General features: G+C 32.9%; 3 protein-coding genes and 1 pseudogene across 3 annotated transcripts; 2 read left to right on the top strand and 2 right to left on the bottom strand.

The window, feature by feature from the left end:
- Window positions 1-5,921: 5,921 nt before the first annotated feature.
- LOC148926431 (uncharacterized) lies at window positions 5,922-8,502 on the bottom strand (annotated as a pseudogene).
- Window positions 8,503-9,998: 1,496 nt separating this feature from the next.
- LOC125190227 (Pectinacetylesterase family protein) lies at window positions 9,999-13,592 on the top strand. Its single transcript, XM_048087470.2, has 12 exons — window positions 9,999-10,540; window positions 11,133-11,215; window positions 11,418-11,547; window positions 11,631-11,704; window positions 11,783-11,869; window positions 11,952-12,076; window positions 12,187-12,247; window positions 12,507-12,560; window positions 12,678-12,755; window positions 12,852-12,957; window positions 13,053-13,198; window positions 13,287-13,592. Exons 1-12 carry the CDS (start codon window positions 10,303-10,305, stop codon window positions 13,392-13,394), a joined length of 1,290 nt encoding a protein of 429 aa, XP_047943427.2. The 5' UTR covers window positions 9,999-10,302; the 3' UTR covers window positions 13,395-13,592.
- A 1,317-nt stretch (window positions 13,593-14,909) lies between these two features.
- LOC125190099 (NADH dehydrogenase [ubiquinone] 1 beta subcomplex subunit 8, mitochondrial-like) lies at window positions 14,910-18,937 on the top strand. Its single transcript, XM_048087294.2, has 4 exons — window positions 14,910-15,157; window positions 15,239-15,325; window positions 15,476-15,571; window positions 18,608-18,937. Exons 1-4 carry the CDS (start codon window positions 15,020-15,022, stop codon window positions 18,662-18,664), a joined length of 378 nt encoding a protein of 125 aa, XP_047943251.1. The 5' UTR covers window positions 14,910-15,019; the 3' UTR covers window positions 18,665-18,937.
- Window positions 18,938-19,531: 594 nt separating this feature from the next.
- LOC125190100 (hydrophobic protein RCI2A) lies at window positions 19,532-20,594 on the bottom strand. The gene is made up of 3 exons (XM_048087295.2): window positions 20,365-20,594; window positions 20,155-20,271; window positions 19,532-19,737 (listed from the first exon to the last, which is right to left on the bottom strand). Exons 1-2 carry the CDS (start codon window positions 20,443-20,445, stop codon window positions 20,188-20,190), a joined length of 165 nt encoding a protein of 54 aa, XP_047943252.1. The 5' UTR covers window positions 20,446-20,594; the 3' UTR covers window positions 19,532-19,737; window positions 20,155-20,187.
- Between the last annotated feature and the right edge of the window lie 1,325 nt (window positions 20,595-21,919).

Here is a 21,919-nt window from a genome sequence, read left to right as displayed (position 1 = left end):
ATATTATAATTTAACTAATTAATATCCTTTCATTTCTATCCATCTTTTTCATTTTTTTCATCTCCTTTTATGGATTTCAACTACAAGTCTTCCTATTCTTCTTCATCCAATGCGAAATGAAACCATATCTACATATAGGGGCGGACATAAGAAGAGCCATGGGCCCCATGGAACCCTCAATATTAAAAATAAATAAATTGTAGGGGTATTTTAGTAATTTCACATTAAAATTACATTAAATATTAAATAATATTTAATTAAAGTTAAACATGGATAATTAGGAGTATTTGAACTCTGAACTTCTCTACCAAAACTCAAATCTGCCGCTGCTCATTCTCCATCTTTCTCCAATTTTCCGATACAAAATTTAATTAGGAGAACTGTTTCGCCTTGCTAATTATTATCCATCAAAATTTTCAGGCGTTGCTTTGAATGAGCTTGAAAATCAACCTAAAAGCTTTATTTTTTATGTCCGAATAGAAGAAAATTTTTCATAAGTATCAGGGATCGGTGATCTTTCACAGAAGATGGTTTGGTTTCAACAAGAAAGCATGAAAATTTCCCATTAATTTATTGTTAGTCAAGTTGTCATTGATCTTGCTAGTGCCTTAGTGGAAAGAACATTTTCAGAAATGAAGTTCATCAAGAGTTCTCTACGTAATAGTTTGAGAGACTAACTATTATAGATTACTTAATTCCTTACATTGATAAGGATGTCTTTGTTAATGTCACTAATGAAACTATTAGGCAGCGATTCCAGAAGATGAAGAATAGAAGCAAAATGTTATGATATGATTGTATTTGACTTTATATTTAAAAATATTTTTTTATTTTTATATATTTTTAATATTATTATAAATAATTTTTAATTTTATTAGTATAAATTATTTTTGGACCCCCCATTGTTAAAATCCTGCGTCTGCCACTGGCTACATATGTAATCAAATATTTTTGTGAGAACAAGGAAAGGAAACATAAAATAATTGTTGAAGCTGCGCTGCTGCGGTGCCTAGGCCTATCCATCCACGGGAGGCTGTGTTTCGAGAGCATATTATTGCCTATGAAAGGCTCGTTGCGAATTATTTTTGTTCCCACACCTGGCACAATGGGCTCTCGACAATGTCGAAGTGCACTGTTGCATTAGGCAACAGACGTAGAAAGGGTTTCCAAACCAATTTGTTGAGTACCTCCATGTTGCGGATACGAGAGTGGTACCAATCATACATCGTCGATGTAATGCAGACATTGGTAATACTACAGTACATAGTATGATAATTGATAATGAATTACTATAAGATAACTACTTGAAGAGAAAAAGATGTTGAACCCAATTCATAAATAGCGCGACAAGTCTTCTCTCTTTTCCAAAAATGTCATGATAAGCTTTCATCCACAAGGCCGGAGACATGGCGAACTCCAATAACAATCTATCCAAGTAATTTAGACACTAACACTCAAGAGGTTTTATTTTAGGAGTTTTGATTACAATTGAGATAGTTTTTCAAATATAAATTTAATTAGTTTTAATTGTTTATTTTATATTATTAGTTGTGACCGAAAAAGAGGGTAAATTGAGTTGGTTGCAATAGAGTTGTTGTGATAAAAATAAAAATGAGGGTTGAAAAATAAAGTTATTGCTGAAATGAGGCTAATTATGAGAAGATTTCCTAAGCATAGTCCATTGGATGTCAATTTAACATCTAGCTATAATTTACTGATTAGATTATAATATATGAAGTGAGATATGATATCGATCTCACTGTCTAAACATCTATTACAGGATTAGATTATAATATAGGAGTACTATGCAGTTATAAGTAAATAAATTATAGAGTTGATTTGTACTATCTAGATATCGATCTCCCTGTCTAACTCTAACATATGTGAATAAATATTTTTTTTTGGTTCGACGTGGCTGCTACATTGGAATTTTCTGACCATATTCACGCCTGTCATCTTTCAAATTGATTTGATCTCACGGTGCCTGCATACTAGTTTTTTTGAGAAATCAGCCTCTAGTGCAAAAATTAAAAGAGAAAAAATAGTTTTGCTCAATTTATAATTAATATGAAAATGATAAAATAAACATAAATTACTAGGTAAACAATGCAACTCTTCTTAATCAATTTCACCAAAATATGAATGCTAATTAGATGAACAATAATAGTAGAGTGATAGGCGGCGAAAAATTGAAGGGCAGAAAGAGTAGTTGGTTTGATGAAAATAAGAGTTGTGGCTGAAATTAAATGGCGCCAAATGTTAAGGTCGGTAGCAGCGTGCACGCAACCATTGAGGGGCCCGGGAAAGTCACGTGTCTCGGCGTGCTCAATGTCACGTGACACCGCCTCTTGTCTGTCTATTCTATAATTCTATTGCATGATTGTCACTATTACCCACTCCACTCACGCCAACTCATTAATCGTCAATTCGCACTACTGTTTTGCAAAATGGAAAGCTAGTGTATTTTTGTGACTTTGGTCTTTGTATAGTACCTAATTTTTTATTTTCGAATAAATCATTAAATATTTGGCAAAGTTTTATAGGTTTCGTGATTTTTGCTTTGACCAAATTCAGTAGGGTGCGTAATTTTAAAAATAAAAAATAATGGAGTTTACTCAAATAATTCAATAGGGTGAGTAATTGTACCCATTATTTAAAGAGTGAACTACAAAAATGCTCCATGGATTATGGGGTTATCTCATAAATGGTCCCTGTGATTTTAAAAATATCACTAATAGTTCTTGGACTAAGGGTTAATATCATAAACGGTCTTTTTGCACTGTTTTGAGATGAAAATGCCCTTTTAAGGGGTTTTGAGGAGTTTGAGCAATTTGATCTTTTTACACTTTTAACATTTTAAATCTGATATTATTTCAATTATGTACTAAATCTGATATTATTTCAAAATTATCATTCTTCCTTCCTTTTGTCATCCTTCACTTTGTTTCTTTATTTCAATATTAGATTTAATTTATAAAATTAAATTTAAAATTTTAATTTTTAAATATCAATAAATTTCTTTAATTAAAATTATTAATTCATGGATACTATAAATATTGATTAAAACTATTAATTTTTGTTTTTAATATAATATTCAGCAGAATTGAAGAAGTACAAAAAAATAATTAATCATGATGGAAAAATAAGAGCTATTCTATTTAGCCTTCGTTCGGTTATTATAATTGCTTGTGATTGAATATTATGAAGTTGACTGAAAATTTTATATAAGAGTATTTTTATTGAAATTTTCTAGTCATTTTGATTGTTTTCAAATTAATAAACGAAAATTATATTAGTCTTACATTAGATGCATATTTGTTTCAAAATAAATCGTGTTATATGATCTATTTATGATTCAAGCTATTAAATATTGATTAAAACTAAGGCGTTGTCATATCTTATTGATTAAATATTTGACACTATCAAATATTGATTATGACTATTAATTTTTATTATTTAATAATTTTTATAATTAAAAATTTTTATTGATATTTAAAAATTAAAATTTAAAATTTAATTTTGTAAAATTAAATCTAATATTGAAATAAAGAAACAAAGTGAAGGATGACAAAAGGGAAGAAGAATGATAATTTTGAAATAATATCAGATTTAGTACATAACTGAAATAATATCAGATTTAAAATGTTAAAAGTGAAAAGATCAAATTGTCCAAAACCCCTTAAAAGGGCATTTTCGTCTCGAAACAATGCAAAAGGATCGTTTTTTATATTAACCCTTAGTTCAGGGACTACTGGTGATATTTTTAAAGTCCAGAGACCATTTTCAAGATAAACTCATAGTCTAGGGACCATTTTTGAAGTTCACTCTTAAATCTATCGGCTGTACTAACACTATACTCAAATTCCATTTTTTTAGTTAATTGATTTTAGAGTGAACTACAAAAATGGTCTCTGGACTATGGGTTTATCTCGCCCATAGTCCCTGGACTTTAAAAATATCGCCAGTAGTCCCTGGACTAAGGGTTTATCTCGAAATTGGTCCTTTTGGCTTTTTTTGGTACGAAAATGCCATTTTGAGGGGTTTTGGGGGGTTTGGGCAATTTGATCTTTTTATGCTTTTAACATTTTAAATATGATATTATTTCAGTTATGTACTAAATTTGATATTATTTCAAAATTATCATTCTTCTTCCCTTTTGTCATCCTTCACTTTGTTTCTTTATTTCAATATTAAATTTAATTTTACAAAATTTTAAATTTTAATTTTTAAATATCAATAATTTTTTTAATTTCAAAAATTATTAAATAAAAAAAATTAATAGTCATAATCAATATTTGAAAGTGTATAATATTTAATCAATATGACAACGACTTAGTTTTAATCAATATTTAATAGCTTTAATCATAAATATATCATATAACACGATTTATTCTGAAATAAATATGCATCTAATGTAAGACTAATATAATTTATGTTTATTAATTTGAAAACAATCAAAATTTACTAGTAATTTTCAACAAAAATACTCCTATATAAAAATTTTTAGTCAACTTCATAATATTCAACCACAAGCAATTATAACAACTGAACGAAGGCTAAATAGAATAGCTCTTATTTTTCCATCATGATTAATGTTATTTGTGTGTACTTCAATTCAGCTGAATATTATATTCAATAATAAAAATTAATAGTTTCAATCAATATTTATAGTGTCCATGAATTAATAGTTTAATTAAAAAATTTATTGATATTTAAAAATTAAAATTTAAAATTTAATTTTATAAAATTAAATATAATATTGAAATAAAAAAAAACAAAGTGAAGGATGACAAAATGGAAGAAGAATGATAATTTTGAAATAATATCAAATTTAGTACATAACTGAAATAATATCAGATTTAAAATGTTAAAAGTGTAAAAAGACCAAATTGCCCAAAACCCTCCAAACCCCCCAAAAGGGCATTTTCGTACCAAAAAAAGCCAAAGAGACCAATTTCGAGATAAACCCTTAGTTCAGGGACTACTGACGATATTTTTAAAGTACAGAAACTATGGGCGAGATAAACCCATAGTCCAGGAACCATTTTTGTTGTTCACTCTTGATTTTAACACTGTACTCTAATTCTATTTTTTCAATATATTTTAAAATAGAATATTGTATAAATATAATTATTTCATAAATATTTAAATTTAAATCGAAACTCAATTATTATAGTTGCTCGGTTAGTCGGTTATATACCAAAAGGGACTAATGGAGTTGAAGTTAAAGATCTAACCACGTATATTCTTAGCTTTTGTTTTGTATTCTTGCGCTCAATTTTACTACTTTGAAACACAAGTGACATGTTACATTCTATTAACAAACTATTCATTCAGATTGTTGGCATGATATCTTAATGCAACTAAACCCGTGATCTTTATCAACACGTTTGCTTCATTCTAGCACCAATGTCCGTGTTTCATCCATCTCCGGTTAACATAGTCACGCTTTAGAAGAGAAGTTAAATTTATCTTGGAATTATTAAAAATATCCTCTCAGTTTTTAAAAAATAGCAACTATTACCATTTTGGGTCTGTCCTCAAAAATAGAAACTTTAGAATCTTTTTATTTTAGGACATGAAGCCCACAATCCAGTAACTTTACTTTTACTACTTTTTATCTTCTTCTCTCTTACTTTATGTATTTTTTTCCCTTTTTCTCTTACTTTACCAAGTCTTCTCACTTACTTTACCAATTGTGCATTAAAACCCGTGCTATTTCAAATATTTTTATATTTTTATTACAGAGGGAGTACTAAGGAGAAAAACGATACCATGTACAACCAATAGATAGAAACGACACCATGTACAACCAATAGTTTAATATTTATAAACAAATGAGACATAAGCTATAACAAAATATACTACTCCACAAAACTAGTTGTGAGGGGGATATTTCTTTTTTGATTCTAGAGGAAAACTTAAGTTTCATATTTGTACTGAACTTTTACTAAAATCCGACTTTGGGAGAGACGCATTAAGGTCATGCGTCTCGGTTCATCTTCCTCGCGGACATCCATTTGATTAGGAATCCTCTTTCTTCTGCCTGGTCCGCGCTTTCGAGGAAGCAACTGCTCAGGGGTGATACACAATTTCCATCTGGATTTAGCCCAATAGTCTCCGTGTCTTGGTGCTCCAAATGGGCCACCAGAGTACTGTGCTTCCCATGTGGCTTTGTGGTTGTGTTTATCAATGAGTTCAAACATAGCATTACCTCTATCTCTAGCCACAGTGCAAGCATGTGAACAAGGAACTCTCCACATCTGCCACTTCCCACAAGTGCAATTTGAAGCGAAAAACTTGACCTCTTGTTCGTTGTTTCCCTTTGCCTGTCCATCTTCCATTCGTGGACGACTTAGAATTTGGTAATGGCCTAGTTCTCGGTCAAGTACAGAACAATAATGTTTTTGCTCCCTCGCATCATTCGCAGCAAGTTTATCCCTCGCCCACGGGGTTAACCGACCTTCGGTGTGTTGTATTTCTGTTTTTCTATCTGCCCACCATTGCACTGTTCTCCGAAATGTCAGATCAACTAAAGCTCTAATCGGCAACTCTCTAACACCTTTCAACACTCTGTTGTAGCTCTCTGACATGTTTGTTGAGGTCACCCCCCATCTCAGTTCATCATCGTAACAAAGAGACCAATTTTCTCTTATGGCTTATTGAGCTCTTGTATCGCAACAATACTTTCCTCCCGTAGTGCACGTCGCCTTCGGATGTATTTACGTACTTGAGTTGTGATACCCAATCCCCATATCTTGCCTTTCACATTAATGCCCTTACATTCGGCCATGATATTTTTCCTCAAATGAACCAAACACCATTTGTGGTGACATATCGGCGGCTTTTTCCATTCATCAGAACGCATAGACTTAATGATTCCTTTATGCCTATCCGATATGATGCACACCTCCCTTTGGTATTTCACCACATGAATTCTTACATGATCCAAAAACCACTGCCAACTATCGCCAGTTTCTTCATCAACAACAGCATATGCAATCGGCAGAGTCTTCTTGTTAGCATCAACACCACAAGCAACAAGCAACTTACCTTTAAATCTTTCTCGAAGGTGAGTCCCGTCTATTGTTAAAACTGGCTGACACTCTTGGAAAGCATGTATAGCAGGCCCAAGAGCCCATAAAACATAATAGAAGACTTTATTACGTCCTTGGCTCAACAACTCATTGTGCTTCCACTCAACAATTGTGCCTGGATTCCTTGACTGCAGTTCAAGCATGTAGCTTGGCAACTGTCTAAATGACTCCTCCCACCCACCAAATACAATCTCTATAGCCTTCTCCGCGCATACCATGCCTTCTTATAACTGATTACCAAATGAAATTTGTCACGAACAAAATTTCTTACGGCTGCGGCTTTGTACTCGGTATTTTTTAGCAATTGATGCCGAATACACAAAGCAATCATTGATGATGAAAAGTTAGCATGTCCTCTATCATTACGATGACCTTCACAACTATGGCGTTCCACCCACTTCCTAATTTCCCACATATCATCATGGGCCCGTTGTGTCACAGAAACTTCCCAAGAACATTCATTCGCCTTTTCAGCGTCGGCCTCGCTGATAATAGCTACCCCATCTTCAGTCCTCCCCGCTGGATATTTGCATTTAGCATGCCACCTTCTTAATTTGCTCTCCACCACCCTAAATTGTCGATGTTTCCTCAAACTCCACATAGTGATAGCAGTCTTCACATGCAACTTGCTATCAAATTTTGTTCCAGCATTAATCCGATACGGATGTTCCTCATCCGAGTACATAGTGTTGTGTTCATTACCAACATCGGGTACTCCAAAAGGACCACTCGGTAATTTGCGAAAATATTTCAACCCACTGTGAACGTATTCTGGAAGTGGTTGCTCACCTTGCACGACAGGTTTATATATTACCTCCTCATCACTGGAAATATCAGCTTGAGAATCATCACTTAAAATAGTGTCAGATGATGACGACGACAATGGTGGATCACGGTCTCTTCGTACAACATCAACATCAACATTATCCTGAACATTCACTTGATTATTCATTCCAACATCAGTAGCATCAGCAACATCTGCTTGCTCATTCATACCACAATCAAAGCTCATATATTCAACCCTCGTAGATGATCCAACACCGTAATCAACAACTGGTGGGATTTCTACATTTCTTAAAGGCGAATACTCAAGAAATAATTCAATATGACGAGTAGAATTTTGAGCCTCATTGAACATAAACATCACACTGTCATCACTGTCAACCCCAGTACATATGTAACTCATACCGGTACCATAGAGACAATGCCTCCATGATATTTCAATGGAATGTTGATTCATATCTATTCTTATCCTAGCACATATCATTGCAACTACTTCAAAGAATGAGACACATGAATTCAATACGATAGAGCCTCTCGCACGAGGTGGATCATAACCAATACCCACTTGAGGAAGTTGAACTATTCTACCACCCCAATACAAACTCACAAATACTGGCATCATTTCTGCATAAAAAAATATACAACATAATAACAATTAGAGACAATTTTTTTCTATAAACCCTAATTTAGTAAATTTGACAAGTTTGGCATTAGAAGCCCTAATGTTATGCAATAAACAACGAATAAGTGAGAAATGTTGAAAGATTGAACAAAACTTACCGAAAGATAAGAGGAAATGGCCAAAAATTGGCAAGAATCCCCGGAAATCGACCAACAAATCGCCTGCCCCTTTCTCTCTTGCGCAGAATGAAGCTTCTGCCTTTGCTCGCGTCTGTTTTAATTCGACGAAGAGACGCATGACGCTTATGCGTCTTACCCTAAGACGCATGACTCTTATGCGTCTTCTAATAAAAAAAAATTCAAAAAAATTCAAAGACGCATGATCTCTATGCGTCTTACCCTAAAACACATGACGCTCGTGCGTTTCATTAAAAGGAGACGCATGACCTTAATGCGTCTCTCCCAAAGTCGGATTTTAAAAAAAATGCAGTATAAATATGGAACCTAAGTTTTACTCTAGAAGTAAAAAAGAAATACCCCAGTTGTAAGGCGAGAGAATCCTCTTTTCGCGAATAAATTAAAAACACTCTGCATATGTGACTAAAGTGTAATTTGCTTAGCGAAGTGGCTGTTATATTTATTATATTCTCTTCGTTCCTGAAAATTTATCACTTTTTTTCATTTTTGTCTTTCCCTAAAAATTTGTCATATTTCATTTTTACTATTTTTGGTAATAGACCCTATATTTCACTAATTAATTTATATTCATATTTTATTAATATAAAATTTATATAAAAGTAGGATTGACATAGTACTTATATTCTCAATCCACTTTTCTTATAATCAGGTTAAATGACGATAAATTATAAAGGATCGAGAGAGTACCGGTTAACAATACACGAGTACACAGTGATAAAATGTACTCCATTCAATAATCATCACAAGTACTTCAACATCACAAGCGTTATTAACTGTGAATTAAATTCAACTCTCTACACATGCATCGTACTCCTCTGTCAGCGAATACGGGTAATTTTTTTCATTTTAGTCCGTTCGCAAATAAAAATTCTATCATACATAATTAAATGATAATAAGTCTCACTTTTCACTTATATTTCATTTAAAACTAATATATATAATTAACACTCTTATTCTACGAATTTTTTTCGACTCACTTTTTTTAACATTTTATAAAATAAGTGCCGCCCATTAATCAGATTCGTGGCAGATGGAGGGAGTACAAAATTACCACCCGCCAATGTAAATCGTCATCTTTTGCCTGTTTAACTTTAAACTTCCGTAGCAAAACAGTGAAGTCAATTTGTAGCGCTATAGCTTTTTGACTCAACATTTTCACAAGATTCTAAAATAACCTTTTTTATAAATATTAGACATACGTCTACGTACATATATTCGGAGCTGAACATATATTATTATTTTAATTTCAGACAGATCCGGCAAAAACATTTATCACCGCTTCAATCTTTAATGCATTAAATTACTCTACTTGGATGGAGTAATAATATTGGATCTCCTCACTTTCTCCTCCCACTTAAAAGAGAGAACAAGAATATATCAGCCCCACCTCCATTTCCATTCCTTCCTCTCACCCCAAGAAATAAATCCACATAGATTTGTTTCTTAGATTAGACACATTGCATTTGTACTCCTGAGTTGAACACATCTACACTTACCAATTTTTATCCAAATCAATGAGAACACATCTAGGACTACAATAAAGTTCAGCCTTCTCTATTATTCTTTTACATTTTTGCTGAGATCTGGTGTAGGCTTGAAAGTGATGGGGAAGCTGGTGGAGATTGGAGTTGTGTTTTGTGTTTTGTTTGTTTTGAGTAGATGGGTCGCTGAAAGTTCCGAACTTGATGCATTTTTCAATAGGAATAGCAGCTCAGATGTGTCATTCTTGGAGTCCATGTCGCATTTGGAGTCTGTTTATGGAGTTGCTGCTGCTGCTGTTCCTCCCGATGCTCTCATGGTGGCTCTCACTCTTGTTCAGGGAGCTGCTGCCAAAGGGGCTGGTAATCCTCTAGATTCTTCTAGCTTTGGGATTTATGTTTGAGTTGCATGTTTCTGGATTTATTGCAAAATTGAAGATATGGTTTTTTTCTTAAAAATAATAATTATCGATTATTTCAGTTTTAATTTGTTGATTTGTGCGATCTATGCTGAATCATTCCAAGATAATCTATGTTTTTATCTCTTGCTTGTGTCGTAATCTTACTAATTATTAGTTGGTTAAAGTTGGTGTTAGGATTAGTTGAGTGTGAGAATAATGATTTGAGTTACTTTAAGCTGTCAATTTAGCCAGTTTTTAATGCACCACTTACATTCAATTGGGATGCTTTAGTTGCACGCCGTTGATGTTATTTCACATGTGTGATGAATAAATTTGTGAAGCTTTGGTATTAAATTCCACCCCCAACTTGAATATTTTAGTTGTAAGAAGTTTAACGAGAACACCTATAATAAATGATTTGTGTCATTTCTTGTATAAGCAGTTTAAGTCTTGATTCCAGAAAATTACATAAATGCTGGTTAATAAGTATACTACTTTCAAAATTATCTCTCTGATCTAAGTCAGATGAATTTCTCTTTGTATCACTTTTGTAGTTTGTTTGGACGGAACGCTACCGGGCTATCACTTGCATCGTGGGTTTGGGACTGGAGCAAATAGTTGGCTCATCCAGCTAGAGGTATGTGCACGTCTGTTTGATGGTGGACCATTGCTGATTAAAGTTATACCAACTGTGGTAGTAGTCTTTTAATCCAAGAAGGAACTTATACGACCAGTTGAAGTGAAGTTGTTTTTCGTAAAAGAGTTACATTTAAGGCAACAAATAGCCTTATGCTTGTTGGTGTCTTAATTTTTTAATGTTATCTAGTTACATTTGGCAGGGTGGAGGCTGGTGCAACAATTTACGATCATGTATTTACCGTAAGAAGACACATCGTGGGTCATCTACATTATTTGAGAAGCAAATTCCATTCACAGGGTTACTTAGCAACAAGGCTGAAGAAAATCCAGGTACTACATAAATAGAGTAGTCTTATCATATCAAAATTATATTTGGTTTATCATAGCCCTTATTTTACTTTTTTCATGTGCAGACTTTTTTAATTGGAATAGAGTAAAGGTTCGCTATTGTGACGGTGCTTCCTTTGCCGGGGACAGTGAAAATAAGGTTTGAAGCATTCTCCCTGCATGATTTAAATTACTTTTTATGATAATGGTTGTTCAAAACCCAGAGTTTGTTGTTTAGGCTGCAGGTTTGCAGTTTAGAGGGCAACGGATATGGAGGGCTGCAGTTGAAGACCTGATGTCAAAGGGCATGCACAATGCGAATCAAGTATTGTGTTACTTTATTCGTTTCTCTATATTTTATCAAACATAATAATATTTACTTATTTATGAGTGACATTTTTCTACAGGCTCTTCTCTCGGGTTGCTCCGCTGGTGGTTTGGCCTCTATATTGCATTGTGATGAATTTCGAGGTTTATTTCCTGGAAGTACCAAAGTGAAGTGCTTGAGTGATGCCGGATTATTCATGGACGTGTAATTTCCATCAACTCCTTAGTCATCCCCGGTTTTCCTTATACACTTGTAAAGCTCTACAAGCTGTCAAAATCTCAAATTTCGTGTCTTATTTAATTCATTTGGTGCAGTGCTGATGTATCTGGTGGACGGACAATGAGAAGTTTCTTTGCTGGCGTTGTTAGCTTGCAGGTGCTATTCAAACAAATGAATGTTAGCGTCAGGGTTCCGTGTTTGTGTCGCATTCTTTTGTCAGTAAAATTGTGAAAAGGAGGGAATATGTGGATTCTTGAGAACTTATGATGACTTGTTCTTTGTTTCAACTTTCACTTAGCATTGCTTTAGCATTCGTACCTGCTTCTTTTCGTGATGCCATAAATAGTAGAGATGTCATATTGTTGCATGCTATTTATAGTTCTTAATTCTTAAAGATTCTGGCCTATTATGACAGGGTGTTAAAGAAAACCTGCCAAGCACTTGCATCGACCACTTGGATCCAACTTCAGTTAGTCTTCTGCTCGATTTGTCTGGCTTGTGAGACTTACCATGGGCTACTTATGCCCTTATTATCATTTTCTTTTGCTTACCTTTGTTCTTGTGTTCTATTTATTCTTTATTGCAGTGTTTCTTCCCTCAGAATCTGATTTCCAGCATCAAAACCCCCTTGTTTATTCTCAATGCTGCCTATGATTCATGGCAGGTAAACGTAGAAATGTACCCACATTTTGCTTATGGTTACATAAATAAGTTAGAGAAAGAGAGAAGCATATTCATTTCTGCTTTCCATTATATTCAGGTCCAAGAAAGCTTGGCTCCTGCAACGGCTGATCCTCAAGGCAACTGGCATGATTGTAAATTGAATAACGAACGATGCTCAGCATCGCAGATCCAATTTCTACAGGGTAAAACATGCTTCAGCTTAATGATATGTACTGAGCTTGTTTCATGCCCTTTGAGGTGACTCTTGTGCTCATCAATCAAATCGTATATGAAACAGATTTCAGGAATCATATGGTGAGTGCAGTTCGAGGCTTTTCAGGCTCGAAACAGAATGGATTATTTTTAAATTCTTGTTTCGCTCACTGCCAGTCGGAAAGGCAGGATACTTGGTTTGCCGATGATTCTCCCATAATTAACAACAAGGTACGCCGTTGATTCAAAAATTTTATTCTTCATGGATGCTGCATGCTAATATACTATTGACCATAAAATTTGGCTAAACATTATGCAGCCCGTTGCGCTTGCTGTTGGAGATTGGTACTTCGATCGAGCTACTGTCAAGGCTGTCGACTGTGCATACCCATGTGATAGAACCTGTCACAATCTGGTATTCAAATAGACCAGGATAGTTATTCTGCCTCTATTTTTAAAGCTAAAACTTAATCATTTGTTATATAAGTATGATTATTGTTTGAGCTCCCATTGATGCTGTTGTTACTGTAACTTCCAAGGCAATAATACCTCAATTGCCATCTATGATTATCATTGTATTCTGAATACTTGTACCCTTCCATAAGAATGAAGAGGAATTTCATTATGCTTTTTGAGTACTCTTTCCATTGTATTTGTATTTATTTACAGAATATGAATAGGTTGACATATCTTGTAAAGCAGGCTGTGATTTTTATACTGACAGGATAATATCATGTGTCCTTTTGTGCTTGGAAAAGTATACTTTATTCAGAATTGTGTGTACTACTATGATTTATCTATCCATAAATGTGAAAAGTGTCAATTGTTCACACTACACTAGAAATAAGAAAGTGCAAGTTTGTCTAGTGGTAGAGTGGTGATGCCCAAAAATTTCAAATTTGAATCCACGCAACTTTTAATTTTCTACTCCCTCCGTTTTTTAAAAATAGAGAGGTTTGAAACAATACGAGTTTTAATACACAATTTGGTAAAGTAAGAGAGAGAGGAAGAAAAATTGGTAAAGCAAGAGAAATGACGAGAAAAATTGGTAAAGTAAGAGGGAGGAAGAGAAAGAAGTAATGGAATTAATATTAGTGGATCATGAGGTCCATTTAAGTTGTTACTTATAGTGGTATAAGTGATAAATAAATTGATGCATATGGGGTGTAAAGATTTCCTAAAATAGGAAGTTTGAAAATTGTTATTTTTAAAGAACGGACTAAAATGGAAAGAGTTGCTATTTTTAAAAAACGGAGGGAGTATTCATTTATCAATAGAGAGAGCAAAGAAGAAGTAGATAATCATATATGACTACACATTAATTTTTTTTAGTCCGTCCTATAGTAGCATGTTCTTTTAAATTTTCTAAACTATTTTTTTCTAAAGAGGTGTGATACATTCTTCAGTAATAATTCTTTAATTACTGTTTCTTTCTATATATTTATCTTATTTTATCAATTATACGTTAAAACTTGTGTTCATCTAAAAGTGCGCACTCTTGGGGGCTGGGGAGGATATTATTTATTGCTATTGTTTCTGCCCAAATCAAGGTTAAAAAAAGATTAGATAAGCTTGTAATGACAGTTAACTATAAAAAGTTTGAAAATGTGAAAGAAAAAACACTTCATATGTTTATGTCAAAATCTAGAGATTTTCCATGATACTAATATTTTTCCGGTCACTGCCAATGTGAAAGTAGAGATTTTTTTTATGTAGTTCACCTTTGTGTCATTTTTAATGAATGGATTTTTTTCATAATTGAGGGTCATTAATAATTCATTATACTTCATTTTATTTTGAAAGACATAATAGTTTTAAGTCATTTCAATAATTAAATATATAGTGCTTTTTATTATTTGAAAAAAAGAAAAGATGATCATAAAAAGAATAAAAATATTTAAAGGGAAAATAGATTAAGTGATGTTTGGATGATGCGTTTGATGGACGAAGTGCTGCGTTTTATGTACCGAAGGGTGAGTGTTGTGTCCTTCCTTAGCAAGTCGCAATTCCTTCAAAATTTGATACCCTAAGATAAACGGGAAGAAATCGAAGATGGCAGCAAGGTTGAGCCACGTAGCATCACGGATCATGGGCGGCAACGGCGTCGTTTCGCGTTCCACGGCATCCTCTCTCCGCCAGCGCTCTGGTATGGGCCTCCCCGTCGGAAAGCACATCGTTCCCAATAAACCGGTAAATCTGCTAATCTCTTTTCATTTTATTCAATTTATACTCAACATATATTGAAGCCCTAGAAATTCGCTGGAAATGCAGCTTCCAGTAAATGACGAACTTGTGTGGGATAACGGGACTCCGTTTCCAGAACCTTGTATCGATCGGATTGCTGATACAGTTGGGAAGGTCAGACATTTTCACAGTTTGAATTGATTGCGCATTACACGCACGAACGAACACCCAATTTCTTTTCCTTTTTACGATTGTTTATGATTTCTAATTTCTGTTTGTAATTGGGGGTTTTGTGATGATTGTTATTATTAATCTCTGTTGTAGTACGAAGCATTGGCTTGGTTGTGCGGTGGATTGGGATTTTTTGCTTCTCTTGGGCTAATAGTTGTGTGGAATGACAAAGCTTCTACAATACCATTTGTAAGTCAAATTTATTGATTATGTGTTTGTTTTTTCATCTTTTAGTAGTGGTTAATCTTTTTTTCCTGCGTGTGATCGATGTATTATTGAGTCTTATGGTTGGTTTTACATTATGCTTGAGCTTTCCTTTGTTCTATTTGTACTTTTTATATGATGCTTTAAATAATGTTGAATTAGCTTGTTATTTTAAGCATCCTTGGATCTGGGCTTGGGTTTTCTTCTCCCAAGAAGTATGGATATAGTGTTTTATGGAAAGTTCTACAAAAATCTTCTTGTGCTTGACAAATGTGACCTATATTTTCCTTTTTAGGTAATGTATTCTGCAATACCACTTGTCTGTGCCTCTCAATTTTCAACTATGGTGTTGATGCTCTATTACATTTAACTAGCTGATTAGTTATTAGTAGTTTAATTCTAATCTATCACATTTTTGGTGAGCGTCTGGTGTACTTTGGCACAGTTCTATAATTGTCTTTGTTCACTATGCTTTAAGATTCTCGGTGGTAAAAGAGCAATTTAACGGTCTTTTCATCCATATACAGTATTTTTTTTTTATAACTACTGAAGCCTACTATTTCCGAGTTGGTTACCAGTTACCATTGACATTGAGCTTATATAACATTGGGGTTGCTAGTTTACTTGTCTAGAAGAGGGAAGAAAATTCGGGAGGCATTCATTGTTTTCTTGGTGAAGTAAAAATTTGTGGTTATTTGGCATTAGAAAAGACACATGTATGTATAGATTGCAAATGTTTGGCTGGGCATCATAATTGACTTGTGGATTTCTAGCAACAATAGATGCAACAAATATTTCCTTTGCCAAAAATAATTTGAAGACAAAATGGTTTAAATCTGATACTATTTTGTTTTTAACTCTCTTTCAAATCCACAGTACAGGGCTTGTAGGAGATTGTGTACATTGTATGATGATTTTTTGCTAATTGAACAGCCAACAAGCATCAAACTTCTAAGTAGGAGCTGATTACTTAATCTTTAGATTGATAACATTGATTATCTACAACTCAAAACTACTTTGAGAAGTGTGTTAGAAAATGACCCAGAACTTGGTGTTTTGATGCTCAGTTAACATTACTAATTTTGTCAAAGAATGCAAATCATGGAATGACATTGGAGTATTAGGATCTTTTAACCTTGTGTAGTCTTGTTTTTGGCTGTTGTTTGGATGGAATCTCTGAATTTGTTGTCCTACTCCTATAATGAACTCTGATAAGCATCTTCTTCTTCTTTGAGTCTTGAGGGAATTGATGAGTTTTCACTGGTGAGTTTTTATAGGAATATGTACAATCTGTCAACTCTGGGAAAATGTGACAGAGCTAAGGTAGAAAACTAACAAAATACTGAATTACTAATAGAAAAACTACCTCGAAGAAGCCTGATGGAAATTCCTGCCATTGTAAAGGTGGCCAATTTAGTAATGATCTCAAAAATGCCTAACCGTAATTCAGAAATGACTATTTCAAGAAAGAAGTGAGATAGAGGCATAGGGCGCAAAAGAAAGTCGAGATTTCTTTCATAACTAGGTTCATGAACTTCTTTTTTTCACTTTAATTTGTTAAGTAGGTCTGCCCAGTGGCGGAGCCACTTGGGAACAAGGGGTACAGTGGTATCCCCAAAAACATGTCATCATAATGTAATTAGATATAGGTAGCAATAACTCGATCACTTGGTCCAGCGGTATTGTCCTCTTCTAACACACAGCAAGGGACTGAGTTCGAATCCCTTCATCGCCGCTTGCCATTTCGTTTCTTTCTTTGTTTATTACGTTTGCTGAGTTCAATTCCCTTCATACCGCTCGCCATTTGCTCTTTTTCTTTTGTTTATTCAAATACTACTATCATCTTTAATATGGATTCCAAAATAGAAACCCATCTTAGGCAGATATCTTTATTTTTCTGTTTTATTAAATCTTATGCATTTCTTTTGTTTTTTTAATATTTTAATGCATTTGAAAGTTGAAACCTACACAATTCACATATATATTTATTTTTACTGTTTTTTACAAATCTTTTAAAGCATTTTTTTATAACTGCATCATTTTAGGTTTTTCAAAAATATTTTAATACATTTGAAACCTACACAATTAGCACATATATTTATTCTTTCAGTTTTTCAAATCATTAAAAGATTTTTTTTTCATATATTCATCATTTTAGGTTTATTAAAATATTCTAATGTATTTTAATTCCATATATATCCTTTGGTCATAATACATATCTTTCCAATTCTTTTCTACACATTGTTTTAATAACAAAAATAAAATCATAAATTTTGATTGAGAAACAAATTAAAGAAAATAAAAATAATTGGTTAGATTTTGAAGCTTCAAAGAGCTATAATAATTTATCGTACCCCAAATGAGAAATCCTGGATCCGCTATGCTACTGGGTCTGCCTTATAGCAGTCCAATTTAAAAAAACTGAGGCAAACGGATAAAAAATCCTTTCGCCCTTCAAAGTCTGAAAAAATAGGAAAATTAAATAAACTAAAGCATAAGTTCGAGTTGCCCTCCCTGTTTGTACCAGGTGAGGCTGTCAAATGCTATTTCCGGGCGCCTTGCCCCAAGCTTTGCCTCACAAAGATTTTTTAGACAATGGAATAAATAGATTATTATATTAGTCATGGTTTCACCTCTTGCTTATACTTATCATTGTTCTCTGATCAAGAGCTGTTAATGTTTTCGTTTGTTTCAGGACCAAATATTTCTTCAGTAATAGTACTGGATTAGCATCTCAACATTACTAGTCTTGACATGTTAGAGGACTTGGTTCCTTTTATTTTCTTTTCCACTACTTATAATATTAACAATTACACAATTAAGACCAAAGTACAATCTGTAATGTCTGTTATGCAGGAGTTAAAACACCACCATGTTAATAGTGCTATGATGATGAAAAAACGTTCAAACCAATTTAGAGTTAATTTAGAGGGCACTTGATTTGGTCCCTCGTACAGATGCATTACTCCACAAGTTGAAAGTTTTATGTTCTTCCTAATGTTTTCTCTGGGTTCTTTACAGACACCCAAGGTGTACCCCTACGACAACTTACGAGTGGAGCTCGGTGGAGAACCCTAGGTTGGTTGGTGCTCTTACATGTCCTCGTCTTTGCTTTTAGTCCCTTACATCGTTTGAGGACCTAAATGTTGATCAAACAATGTAACTGGCTCTTGCAAACGAAGTAACTAAAATAAGCCAGACAGGCAACTGCATCAATTTCTGGATCTGTATTGTACTTGATATTTTGCTTGCAGTAATATGTTTCCGCAAGTACTTGGTTTCTTCATTGCTTTACATGTGGTTTTTTCAAGAGACTATATGTATGATGAAAATGCACTCTTCATTTTGCTACCAGCTGTTTATCCTGTTTTGTTAGGTTTAGCAGTTTATGGATGACTTATGAGGACTGTGAACTATGAAACGAGTTTAATTGGAATTTGGATTTATGTTTGTAATGGAATGCAGGGAAACTTTTTAAAGTTCTCGAGATTAAATTTTCATGTAAAAATAAATAGTTCAAATTTGATGATAAGCGTGATAATATTTGTATTTTAGAAGTATTTGTGAAGGTGTTTATTGGTTCTTTGCAATTTCGTTTAACCAAAATGGAATTGACATACTACTGTTGCTAAGTTTGGAAGGCATTCTAAGCTCCATCCATGTATTTATATTTTTTTTGTTTGATTTTGGAGTTTACTACATATTCTTACAATGATTTTGTAGAATGAGACTGTATATTTATTTTCTTAGGTTAATTTTTGTATGTCCTTCAACCAAGAGAGTTTTATTTTTAGTATTTTCTTAGGTTAATTTTAAAAAGTCAAAGTTGGAGATGCAAGTAATCAAATTTGTGAAGGTGTAACGCGTTGATATTTAAGGCATGTTGGAAATTAAAGCTGGGGCATGAGTCATTAATTTTAATAAAATAAAAATAAATATACACAATTTAAATATGAATGTATAACTTCATAACTTAGATGATAAGAGAAGTCGCGAGAATGATAAATCGCACATGAAATTACAAAAATAAAAAATGTGATGATACTGATTTAGACATCAATATAACATGACAAATTGGGACAGCCAATAAAGGAAACAGTGATTTAAACATGATTTGAAGCATCAGCACTAACTTAAACACGATCCTACACCTGCATTCAAGAAAAAAAGCAAATATCAGAACCAACTGTAGTAATATTCAGAAAATCTTGTACACTGATTGAGCAAAAACTCAGCAGTTCGATGCGAATATATTGATGTAAAATAATATTAATATAAATAGACTACTACACTGAAAATAATGAATTCCTTGGTGCCATCATGATCATTCATTTTTCATAAAAAAAAATATTTTTTATATGGCAAGATTTATGTGGTAGCGTGGGGTATAATAAGATTAAATGCAATATCCCAATTAAAAACGTAATAATGTGATACACCTTTAGAGATGGTGATTCATTGATATATTTTCAACCACAATTTCAAAAGATTGCAAGCTTTAAATTATAGCTAGTGTCCAATTTTAACCACACATAAATAAGAAGGGGAAAAGATTGATATATACATACCATAGTGATGGAGATGGAGGGGAATCCAAATTTCTACTTGGTGAGAACATATACAGCATAAATGATTCCAGGAATGTAACCAAACAACGTCAACAACAAGCAAATCCAGAACTCAACCTGTATCCAATAGTACGAGAAATCACATTCATAAACCCAAAATTAATTTTATTTTTCTAAAGAAAATAGTAGTAATAAATCAGATATAAATACCCCACAGCCAAACTTGAGGAAGACACCGAGTGGGGGAAGAAGAATGGCTACGATAATATCGATGAAAGTAGCTGTTCCCATTTTTTAAAACCAACAAAAATATGTGTAAATGTAGTGATGGGAGAAGAAAGAGAATAGCAGAAATGTGTAGAAGGCGATGAGTGAGAGTGGGGGTAGGAAAGTTGGTTACGATGGAATTTATAGAGAAATAGTCAGGGAGAGATTGTGCCGCGTATTACTACAGATTGGAATGATTCTCAACCTTAATCTAATATTTATCTTATTAATTGAATTTATGTTTACAGATATTTACCCTCCATTCTTATTTATTAGGATTACAAAAAGATTTGACTCTTACTTTATTTTTAAAAAATAAATCTATTCTAATCTATATCTGTGACAAATATTTATTATGATTTCTTACTCTACCAATTTGACACAGTACTTCATAGGAGTATTTAGAAATTAGAATGTAATTGTCGATTTTTTTTTCTTTTTAATATTTTATACTACATTACAGTAAAAAGAAAAGTTTTAATTTTCTTTCTCCATTCCAATTAATATTAGACAAATTAATTTTAAAATTCTTTAATTTTCATTTCTAGATTAGTTATGTTTCTCTATTTAAAAGAAAATTTATACTAAATATTCAAAGTTTGCCAGCGGTAAGCTTTTGGATGATCTATTAATAAGAACAGATTGATGACCGAGTCATGCATATGCATATCAATCAGTATATGGACTTTTGCCATTAATAGTTTTATTGTTTCATGTATATAGGTAATAGGTTTATGGTGTTTTGTTTCTATATTTTGTATTTACTCTCGTCGTAGAAAAATGTAACAATTAAATTTTTAATAAGTAAAATAATCGGAATGTACTTGAATTGAATGTTGGATCGGATAAGAATATTAATTTTAATTTTAATTTCATAGTATGGTTTATTTATATTTAAAATAACATTAGAACATATAATTAGTCAAAACCAGAAATGTAGTTATGAAAATAACATAAATGCATTATGGTAATTACGCGTCCGTTTAGGAATGAGGACACTACTACTAGTATATACCATTCAACATCTTGATTTTATATATAGTAATTTGTTAAAAATAACTCTAAAGCGAATAAGTTATGACATTTTAAAGTTGGGTCATTTTAAATTAAATTTTGTTTTCTTATGTTATTGCGTAGTACCTTACCGACGTACGTATTTATCGACATCTTATGGTATTTTTCGTTTTTTTCCTTTCCCTTTCTTTAAACTCGATATTTTGCTTTATTTTTCCATTCAACTTTCTCTCTAATAAAACGGTGCAATTTGTTGATGAATTCACTTCCTGGGTGAAACATGCGTGCCATTTTTAACCATACAATTTAAATTTACCATAAATGGGTAAATTCTTGGATGCCTAAAAATATGGAATAATAATAGTGTATGCATAGTGAGATTTCTGAATAAATATTGGAAAACGTATTTATGCAATATTCACAAGAATAACATGAATTACTATATGATAATAATGTATGATATATAATTATTCAAATTTCAAAT

The sequence above is a fragment of the Salvia hispanica genome, chromosome 5 (genome assembly GCF_029641045.1).
Source record: "Salvia hispanica isolate PSC_SH4W2 chromosome 5, Shi_PSC_v1, whole genome shotgun sequence".
NCBI lineage: Eukaryota > Viridiplantae > Streptophyta > Magnoliopsida > Lamiales > Lamiaceae > Salvia > Salvia hispanica.
Note: the sequence above shows the minus strand (reverse complement) of the source record. Positions and strands in the feature narration are given on the sequence as shown.

Bases quoted from the DNA above. Each gene is read 5' to 3' on its own strand.
- LOC125190227 (XM_048087470.2), top strand. From the start codon at position 10,303: ATGGGGAAGCTGGTGGAGATTGGAGTTGTGTTTTGTGTTTTGTTTGTT. The intron at 11,705-11,782 runs GTTTGAAGCATT...TTTGTTGTTTAG, and splicing joins CCGGGGACAGTGAAAATAAG to GCTGCAGGTTTGCAGTTTAG. The intron at 12,248-12,506 runs GTGCTATTCAAA...CTATTATGACAG, and splicing joins CTGGCGTTGTTAGCTTGCAG to GGTGTTAAAGAAAACCTGCC.
- LOC125190099 (XM_048087294.2), top strand. From the start codon at position 15,020: ATGGCAGCAAGGTTGAGCCACGTAGCATCACGGATCATGGGCGGCAAC. The intron at 15,158-15,238 runs GTAAATCTGCTA...CTGGAAATGCAG, and splicing joins ACATCGTTCCCAATAAACCG to CTTCCAGTAAATGACGAACT. The intron at 15,326-15,475 runs GTCAGACATTTT...TCTCTGTTGTAG, and splicing joins TTGCTGATACAGTTGGGAAG to TACGAAGCATTGGCTTGGTT.
- LOC125190100 (XM_048087295.2), bottom strand. From the start codon at position 20,445: ATGGGAACAGCTACTTTCATCGATATTATCGTAGCCATTCTTCTTCCC. The intron at 20,272-20,364 runs GTATTTATATCT...TATTGGATACAG, and splicing joins TCCTCAAGTTTGGCTGTGGG to GTTGAGTTCTGGATTTGCTT.